The sequence below is a fragment of the Mus pahari genome, chromosome 14, assembly GCF_900095145.1.
Source record: "Mus pahari chromosome 14, PAHARI_EIJ_v1.1, whole genome shotgun sequence".
Classification (NCBI taxonomy): Eukaryota; Metazoa; Chordata; class Mammalia; order Rodentia; family Muridae; genus Mus; species Mus pahari.
The window spans coordinates 65,352,064-65,361,875 of record NC_034603.1 but is presented as its reverse complement, the minus strand read 5'-3'; the positions used below and the strand labels follow the sequence as shown (position 1 = coordinate 65,361,875).

At 49.8% G+C, this 9,812-nt stretch overlaps 1 protein-coding gene across 1 annotated transcript in view; it reads left to right on the top strand.

Moving 5' to 3' along the window:
• Plxdc1 (plexin domain containing 1) overlaps nt 1-9,812 on the top strand; it is a 55,640-nt gene that overhangs the window by 39,905 nt on the left and 5,923 nt on the right. Inside the window, exons 10-11 of the mRNA XM_021212842.1 lie at nt 3,973-4,033; nt 5,840-5,972. Coding sequence (XP_021068501.1) covers nt 3,973-4,033; nt 5,840-5,972 — 194 coding nt within the window. The remainder of the gene's footprint in view (nt 1-3,972; nt 4,034-5,839; nt 5,973-9,812) is intronic.

The window sequence follows — 9,812 nt, the reverse complement described above, 5'->3', positions numbered from 1 at the left end:
CTGGCTGTCCTGGAACTCACTTGGTAGACCAGGCTGGCCTCGAACTCAGAAATCCGCCTGCCTCTGCCTCCTGAGTGCTGGGATTAAAGGCGAGTGCCACCACGCTGTGGTTAAAGTTCTTAAACACAACTTATCCTTGTTCTGAAATCATCTCCTTATAGATTAGACTCACAATTCAACCTCTGTTCTTCTAGCCAAGATAAATAAATGGGGGAAAAGACTCTTTTGAGGATGATGGCTCTCCTGAGAGTGTGAAGCCCCACGAATTCCAAGAGCCTTTAAGGCCATCCTGAAAATGTCAGAACTGCAGGCTCCAGGTCTCTGTGCAGCTGTCGCACAGCTGTTAGCATCTCATCTGCTTCCTTCCAACATCCCAGAGCAGAAATAGAAGCTCTTAATCCTACAGGCTGCTGGCCTGGCACACTGGAGGCAAACCACCCATCAGGGAGCAGTGGGCATGGGATGCACAGGGGCTCAGCCTCCCTGCCTGTGCCCAGGATCCCTTTCTTGGGACCTCAGTTCCTTTACCCTATGAAAAGGCCTAGCATTTGTGACTGGTGTTGGGTGTGGCACACACTGTTAAGGCAGCTCCTGCAGTGCCAGATAGCATTCTACCAAACACATTCAGGGCTTGTAAGAGGAGAGGCACAGAGCCCCGGAAGAAGTAGCTGGCCTAGCTCCCTAGCTGTCTTCGTGGTACTGCCTGTGGAGTGTGAGAACCACCTGCAAGGCTTAGCAAAAAGGCCAGCTGGGCTGGGTGTGGTGGCGTTGGCTTTTAATCCTAGAACATAGGAGACAGAGGCAGGCGGGTTAGCTATGGTATTAAAGTCATCCTGATTTACATTGTGAGTTCCAGGACAGCCAAAGCTTCGGAGTGAGACCCTGTCTCAAAGAAACAAAACAAACCAAGCCAGGTCAGGACTGGAGAGATGAGTTAGCTGTTCCTAACAATGGCTGCTCCTTCAGAGGGACACTGTTCAAACCTCAGCGCTCATAGTAGCTAACCAGCTGCGGTTCCAGTTCCAAGAATCTATCGCCCTCTTCTGACCTCTGCCGGCACTGCACGCTCATGGTACACAGATAATACATGCAGGCAAAACACCCAGATATGTAAACATTTTTTTTTTTTAAAAAAAAAGATAAATCTTAAAAACAAAACAAAACAAAAAACCCTCTGGTCTTAGTGGCACATGCCTATAATTCCAGCACTTGAGAGGAAGGTCATCTTTAGTAGTGACTGCGAAGCCAGCAAGCAATAAGATGTGATCCTGAGAGACAAAGATCCCAGAAGCATCATTTTGGAGTGCTCCATCTCATACATTTTTCTTTCTTTCGTCATCTCATATATTTTTATTCCTTCTTTCCTTCCTTCCTTCCTTCCTTCCTTCCTTCCTTCCTTCCTTCTTTCCTTCCTTCCTTTTCTTTCTCTTTCTCTCTATTTCTTTCTTTTTTAGATTTTATTTATTTTATGTATATGAGTACACTGTTGCTGTCCTCAAACACACCAGAAGAAGGCATCGAACCCTATTACGGATGGTGGTGAGCCACCAGGTCACGACTGGGAATTGAACTCAGGACCTCTAGAAGAGCAGTCAGTGCTCTTAACCACTGAGCCATCTCTCCAGCCTCATTTAAAAAAAAAAAGTTTATTAATATTTTATATGTAGAGTTTGTTTGTGTATACTTTCATGCAGTGCCCATGGAAGCCAGGGGATGACGTTGGATCACCTGTAACTGGAGTGACAGGTGGTTGTGAGCTACCGTGTGGGTACTGGGAATTGAACCCATATCCTTTGCCAGATCAGCCAGTACCCCCATCTCATGCATTTTTAAAGCTGAGGCGTGTTTTCTGAGCCTTGGGGTGATGCCTGAGGTGACCTCACATGGTCCCTGGGATCCTGGGGCTCCTGCCAGGTATGATTCAGCATCCTACCCGTGCTGAGTCATAAGATGGCTCCTGCAGACCAAGCAGTCTCTCCCTTGCCACCACCCCGGTTAGTGGCCACATCCAACTTGGAGACAAGACAGTGTAATGAGACCCGGAGATCCCTGGTGTAAAGATGCTGGCCAGGAGGGGAAGTCTGGGGGCTCTGCTGGTGGGTAATACCTCTGTTAAAACAGAGATGCTCTATCAGAGGGTACGAGGGAGCAGAAACCACTCATTTCAGGCCGACACCCACAGCACCGTGGGCTCACTCCAGCCTGTGCTTCCCCCAGCCAGCTCTCTGGAGCCTCAGCTCCAAATGAGAGTTAATCCCAGGTCCCTGAAAAGCCAGAGGCATACCTGTGGGTGTTTTCTCCCTCTCTTCCATTCCCCCCCTCAGGGCCTCCCCTCCCTGCTCTGAGAAGAACAACTTGACTGACCATGCAGGTACCTTATCTGTATTCTACACTGATCTACACTTGTCCCGTGGACTCGCAGAGGAATCCAGGGGTGGTTTCAGCCCTGCGGTTGCTTAGTACTTCTCACATCCCCGTGACATTGTGTGGGACCCTGGGGATGGGTCTGGTGGGGTGACTGACATTCAAGAGGCACTCAGTAAGGCCCATTCTTGCTCCCTTCTCTGAGACAGTGTTGCCTAGCTCGCGGCTTAACATGTGGTGTGGTTAAACCCAAACTGAAGACTTGGGGTTGTGGTGGGTTTTGTCTTTTGGGGTTTTGATTTGTTTATACATATGAATGTTTTGTCTGTGCACCGTGTACATGCCTGGGACCCTTGGAGGACAGAAGAGGACATTGAGTCCCCTAGAACTGGAGTTACAGAAAGTTGTGAATTTCCATGTAGTTGCTGGGGACAGAATCTGAGTCAGCTTGCTGTGTACACCAGGCTGGCCTTGAACTGATTCTTGGGCATACACTGCTGCAACCACTATGGAGACTCAGGCTATTCTGTTTGTTTGTTTTTCGAGACAGGGTTTCTCTGTGTAGTCCTAGCTGTCCTGGATCTCACTCTGTAGCCAAGGCTGATCTCAAACTCGGAGATCCACCTTCCTCTGTCTCCAGAGTGCTGGGATTAAAGGCCACCACTGCCCAGCCCAACCCAGTCTTAAAGGAATCTGCCAACATCATCAAAGAAGCCTGAGTTCCGGTCTCCAGACTCCTCTTTGTCCTCCATCCCCTAAATAGTGGGCTAGGATATCATGAAAGCAGGATCGTCTGGCCCAGCCCAGCCCCTGTGCATGTCCTCAGGAAGCCTTGCTTTGCCTTGCTGGAGTGTGGGCACAGGGCAGCTGCTGGGATTGGGTGTTAGCTTTCTGAGCATGTGCTCTCTGGCTTGGGATCTTCTTCTTGGGTTGCAGCTATGCCTGGGTTGCATAGGGCTTAGTGGCTTTCTTTGGCACCAAGAAGGAAGAATGGAAATTTTAGCAGGATGATGCAAAGCACATCCTCCAGTTCGTGCTCGCGCCCCACCCTCTCCCTAGAAAGCCCTCTCCATCTTTGACATCTTCTGTCTGAACCGCAGCATCCTCTCCATCTTTGACATCTTCTGTCTGAACCACAGCATCCTCTCCAGGGAGCCTTCTTAGTCTCCGGTACCATCCTTGTTGCTGCCTCCTTGTGATTACATAGCGGGAGTTGGCTACATCAGCTGATGCCACCCTCCGCCCAGTCTCTGCTGCCAAGGGGAGTCTCCTCAATAGTGGTGGGAAGCCCTTGAATGAGCAAGACTTTCTCCAAAGAAAGCACAGTCACAGACATCCCAGCACTGCCCTAGGACAGAGTTGAAGGGACCCCGAGAGTTCCCAGGATCCTATACGCACACAGACATGCTGGGCAGAGAAAGCCTTGATCAGAAAGAAGAACTAGAGGGCATGAGGGTCTGACTGCCAGTCCCATAATCCCTCCTTCCCAGGGAACCCTTCCGGAGCCTAACCAGCCAGCCTGGGACTGAGCCCCTCCCTCAGTAGAGGAGTAAATGGGGGAGGATTCAATACTGAACCCCTCACATCTCCTGGATCTGGTCCCTCTAGGTGTTCCAGTGGCTTTGACCGATACCGCCAAGAATGGCTGACCTATGGATGTGCCCAGGAGGTGAGCTCTGCTTGGAGGTTGGTCCTGCCAGAGGACTCTACCCCCCCGATAATGCTTCTCCTGGTGGCTTTGCCTTCATCCTCCCCTTCATCCCAGATGTGTTTTCTGTTCTGCTCTGAGTCACGTTGGAACATTTTTCTGAAGCTCACTGAGTCCTTGACACTAGTGCTGCTGCTGGTAATGTGGCCTTGAACATGCAGCTGCTGGGTCTGGCCTCAGCCACAGCTGACTCCTCCGGGCCACCATACCCCTTGTAATGTTAATGAAGCTCTCACCCTCCTGATTTTGAGGGAATCTGTCATTCTGGGAGAGAGGGGGTTGTTCCGTTCTTTTCCCACTTCCCCTCAGGTGGGGCCTTCCTTTGAATCCAGGCTAGCTTCTACCTTACACATCTTCCTGGCTCTTGTTGCAAGTGGAGCACACTGTACATACTGAGCACTTCACTGTGTGCTGTTCTATACTCGTTCTTATTTAACATGGCCCTAAAACCTGGACACCAGGGCCCTCACTGAGCAGCCGGGAAGCCAAGAGGCAGAGAAGTTCAAAGATTGGCCTGCCCTCTACCACTACAAGGTGCCAGGCTCAGTGTCTAAACATGAGCCCTCTGCCTCCCTGCCATGCTCCCATCTTTCTCTGGTCTTAAGAAAAAATATCCAGGGCAGCAAAATGGCTCAGCGCATAAAGGTGCCTGCTGCCAAGCCCGGCGACTTGAGTTGATTCCTGGAACCCACCTGATGGAAGGCAAGCATTGACTCCCACAGTTTGTTCTCTGACTTCTGTGTGCTTGCTGTAGCGGTTACACACTTTTTTCTTTTTCTTGTTTTCTTTCTTTCTCTTTCTTTCTCCTTCTTTCTTTCTCTCTCTTTCTTCTTTCTTTCTTTTCTTCTTTCTTTCTTCCTTTCTTTCTCCCTTCCTTCCTTTCTTTCTTTCTTTCTTTCTTTCTTTCTTTCTTTCTTTCTTTCTTTCTTTCTTTCTTCTTACTTTTACTTACATAATGTATGTGTGCTCTGCTGCATATACAGCTACAGGTCTGAAGAGGGCATCAGATCCCCTTATAGATGGTTGTGAGCCATCGTGTGGTTGGTGGGAATTGAACTCAGGACCTCGAAAAAGCAGCCAGTTTTCTTAACTGCTGAACCATCTCTCCAGCCCCCTGCACACTTTAAATAGATAACAAATATACACTAAATAGATATATGAAAAAAACTTGTCCAGCCAGTCATATCTGACATTGGCTAATAGTGATTGTTAAAATGTAGTTCTTATTGTTATTATTGTTGTTTTTACTGTTTTTTTTTTCTTTCTCAGAGCTGAGGACCTAACCCAGGACCTTGTGCTTGCTAGGCAAGTGCTCTACCACTGAGCTAAATCCCCAACCCCTGGGTTTTTCTTTTTAAGATGTCTGTGTGTACTACTTGGTGTCCTGGAACCCAAGCTGGTCTCGAACTCACAGAAATCTGTTTTCTTCTGCCTCCAAGTGCTGGGACTAAAGGAGAGCACCCAGCTAGTGACTGTTAGGGTTGTATCTATTTATTTAAGATTGACATCTCAACCCCCTCCTTAATGAAGGATTTGAAGCAGCTAACAGAGAAATGGCCCTTGTAAGATTCTTTCAAGGCGAAGTGGGAGACCATCTTAGTTATTTTCCGAGATAGGGTCTCACTGTGTTGACCAGGCCGGTCTCGAACTCCTGGACTCAATCAGCCACCACCCCTCCCTCCATATCCCAAGTACTTGGGTGTAAGTGCAAGGGTAAGTGCATTCAGGGCTGGCCGTGTCCAGAAACAGCACTGGGGTCTCTTGCAGGCAGAAGGCAAGACATGCGCGGACTTCCAGGATGACAGCCACTACTCAGCCTCCCCCGACAGCTCCTTCAGCCCCTTCGATGGCAACCCCACTACCTCTTCCTCCCTCTTCATTGACAGCCTCACCACAGAAGGTAAGACATGAGTCCAAGGGCAGAGGGAAGTCTCAGGAAGAGCCTGACCATACCTGACTGGGGCCATCTCACAGGACAGGAAGTGCCCTGCCAAGGCACCACAGTTAAGAAGGCTTAGCTCTCTTGCTGGAGCTGATACAGAAGGAGCAGCTCTGACCTCTAGGAAGGCTAACCTAAGATGGGAGGTCCTCAGCTGGGCATGGTGGCACATGCCTTTAATCCCAGCACTCAGGAGGTGGAGGCAGGCAGACTTCTGAGTTGAAGGCCAGCCTGGTCTACAAAGTGAGTTCCAGGACAGCCAGGGCTACACAGAGAAACCCTGTCTCGAAAAAAAAAAAAGAAAAAGAAAAAGAAAAAGAAAAGATGGAGGTCCTCTCAGAGAAGGGGAAGTGGATGTTTGAGCACCCCAGTTCATCTCAACATTAACTTCCCAGAGCTGTGCGGCAACTTATGCTATAGGAGGCGTGAGCTCTGTCCATGCAGTCAGCAGTGAGAGAAGACTGTGTGACATACACACACACACACACACACACACACACACACACACACACACATCCCTTCCTTTATTCGTTTTTCTTCTGGTACTGAGATTGAACCAGGGCCTTGTACAATGCTAAGGACTCTCCATCTCCACAGTATGTCCAGCCCTTTTGGTTTCACTGAGACAAGGTACGTAAGCTAGCTACTTTTCTATCACTGTGATAAAGCACTATGGCCAAGTGACCTTAAGTGTTTAGTTGGGCTTGCGATGTCAGAGAGCTAGAGTCCACGGTGGTGGAGCAAAGCCATGGTGGCAGGAACAGCTGAGAGCTCACATCTTAAACCACAGACAGGAAGCAGAGAGAATGCACCGGGTAACTGAAACCTCAAAGGCTCCCTACATTGTCACACCTCCTCCAACAAGGCCACACCTCCCAATCCTTTCCAAACAGTTCCACCAACTGGGACAAATGTTCAAACACATGAGCCTGTTGGGGGCTGGGGAGGCAGTTCTCATTCAAACCCCATGCAGGGTCTCACTCTGGTCTCATTCTCCCAACCTGGTCTTGAACTTGTAAGCAATCTTCCTGCCTCAGCTCACAGATGTGAGCCATTGTGCTTTAGCTTTTTTGAGACAAGGTCCCATGTAGCTCAGGCTGGCCTGATACTCCCTGTGTAGCCAAGGATGACCTTGAACTTCTGATCCTCCTACCTCAACCTCTCAAGAGCTGGGATTTTTTTTTTTTTTGATGGGGTGGGAGTTGAGATAGGTCTCTCTACATAGCTCTGGCTGTCCTGGGACTCACTATGTAGACTAGGCTGACCTCAGATTCACAGAGATCTACCTGCCGTTGCCTCCCTAGTGTTAGGATTAAAGGAGTGAACTACTGCCCCTGGTACAAGTGCTGGGATCAAAGGCACTTGCCACGGTGCCCTTCTAACTTCTGACGCACACCTCCCTTCTTGGGTTGGTGCCCATCCGCTGCCCACTAAGGCCTGACTCTCTGCAGGGATCCTCTGTGACCTCCAAGCCTGGGGATCTTGGTGGAAGCTGCTAGGGCTACCCTGAGCATCGTGCAACTGTCTCTGGCAGCCACTGCTGCCTCCTGTCCTGAGGGCTCTGAGTCTTTTCTTCCCCTCAAACCCTTTTAGGATGCAGCCCTCAATTGGACCCTTTTCCTTAGGAAAGCTGAAAGACTTGTGTGTTATTAAGTTTCCCGGGAGAGGAGGGAAGGGGAAAAGGAAAAGCCAGTGTCTGGGAATACGACTCAGTCTTACGCGATATTAGGGGACCAGAGACCGAGTGGGTCACTAAGAGCCACATAAGCACCTCATGCCCTTCTAAACGTCACCCGGAGGCCTAGAGAGACAGCTGACCTCAGACCTGACTGGAGGAGAGTCGGCCACCGATGAAGACACCTGACACCATGGGGGGGAACTGGGTGCGTGCCAGGAGGATGTACGGTCATGTGTTCCATCTTACCCACAGTCCTGGATGTTGCTATGGTCGCATCTCTGTTTTGTAGAGGAGACGCTAAGACTCAGAGAGGTGAATGACCAAAGACATGGGCGTGGTGGTACATGTCTATAATAATGCCAACACCTGAGGCTGAGGTCGGAGCATCCCCGGTTCAAGGCTAACCTGGGATATATAGTATAGCAAAATTTTATCTCAAGAGATGAAAAAAAAACCGGGGAAACGTTAAAGCAAACAGGAGAGCTTGATCAAAGTAGTCTTAATTGTCACTGGGCAAATTAACTTCACGGGAATATAGGCTATCCAATTACATATATATTATATATATGTATATATATTTAAGTATATGGATGTTCAGCCTGCATGTGTCTGTGTACCATGTGTATGCCTGGTCCCGGTTACTATGGAGATCAGAAGAAGGCCTTGGATCTCTTGGGAGAACTGAAGTTACAGATGGCTGTGAGCCACCATGTGGGTGCTGGGGATCAAATGGAGGACCTCTGGAAGAGCAGCGAATGCTCTTCGACACTAAGCCATCTCTCCAACCCCAAGAACTTCTGTAAGAATTCAGGTGCTGACCAGCCCCCATCACCCACAGTAGCTCTTCCCCCTTTCACAGACACAGACAGGACTCTGCTGAGACAGTGTCGTCTGGGCGCTAACGCTCTGGGCTAATGCTGAGTACCAAGGTTTCTCACCTGGGGAAACAAGTTTACATCAACGTGGGTATTGGGGGGGGGGGGACACATCCTGTCCCCATCTGTTCCCTGACTTCTTCCTGGGAGCCAGAGAGCTCAACTGCACACTGGTCCTATGAAACCATTCCCTTCTTTAAGGGAGGGACAAGGAAAGACTGAACTTATGTTGTTGAGTTTTAGAAAAAAAAAAGAGAGAGCCAGGCATGGCGAGGTGAGAGGGGTGCCTCAGCGGGATCTACAAGGGCCTAGAACCCATGTGAGCAAGCATGGGGCCCACTAAGGGTCTCCAAGAGTTTGGATGTTGGAGGCATGATTAAGACAGTTTTAGTAGGACTGATTAGAGCTGTGGGGCCTCTGGACCCAGGCTTCCTTTGCCTCCTGTGGGGAAACCTTGGGGCGAGGGTTGGCTGCAGAGCAGACTGAGAAGCTGCAGTGTCTGCCCTGAGGTGTAGAGAGGGCACGAAGATTGCCACAAGCCCTGGCATCTGCAAGTGGACCAGGGAGCAAGGTGAGCCTTCCACTGCACCCAGCTGCGCCTTAGAAGGCCAGGCAAGATGTCCATACAGGACTGCCGCCAACCTTTCATCTCTACCCCATAGCAGACACAGCTGGAAAAGTCTTTGACTCTGAGCTATCATGTCCCCCCCCCCCCCCACTAGCTTAGGACTCACATCCTCCCTCTGGGAAATGTTGATTCCCATGACCTGGGTGAGGCGTGAGAGACATCTTCATCATGGGAAGTTTATTTATTTATAGGTTTTGGGGGGGTGCTCTGCTTTTTTGTTTTTTTTTAGGTGTGTGTGTGTGTGTGTGTGTGTGTGTGTGTGTGTGTGTGTGTGGGCTAAACCAGAAGCATGTGCTCAGCGACTGAGCTACAGCCTGGCATCCTGAGTGTTCTTCCCTACAGGTTGCCTGATGTAGGTGGGGACCTGGGGACCATGTCCATCTGTGATCTCACTAACTCTACCCCCTCAGTGCCAGCCCATAATAAACACTTAAATAAAGTCTGACGACGGAATGACACGAGACAGGAGAAGCTGGCTTGTCCCAGTCTTCCCTGTTATATGGCTATGAAGTTTTGGGCAGGACACCTTCCCCTTTTGGGATGGAGAGTTGAAAATGAACTTCCTGCCGGGCGGTGGCAGTGCACGCCTTTAATCCCAGCACTCGGGAGGCAGAGGCAGG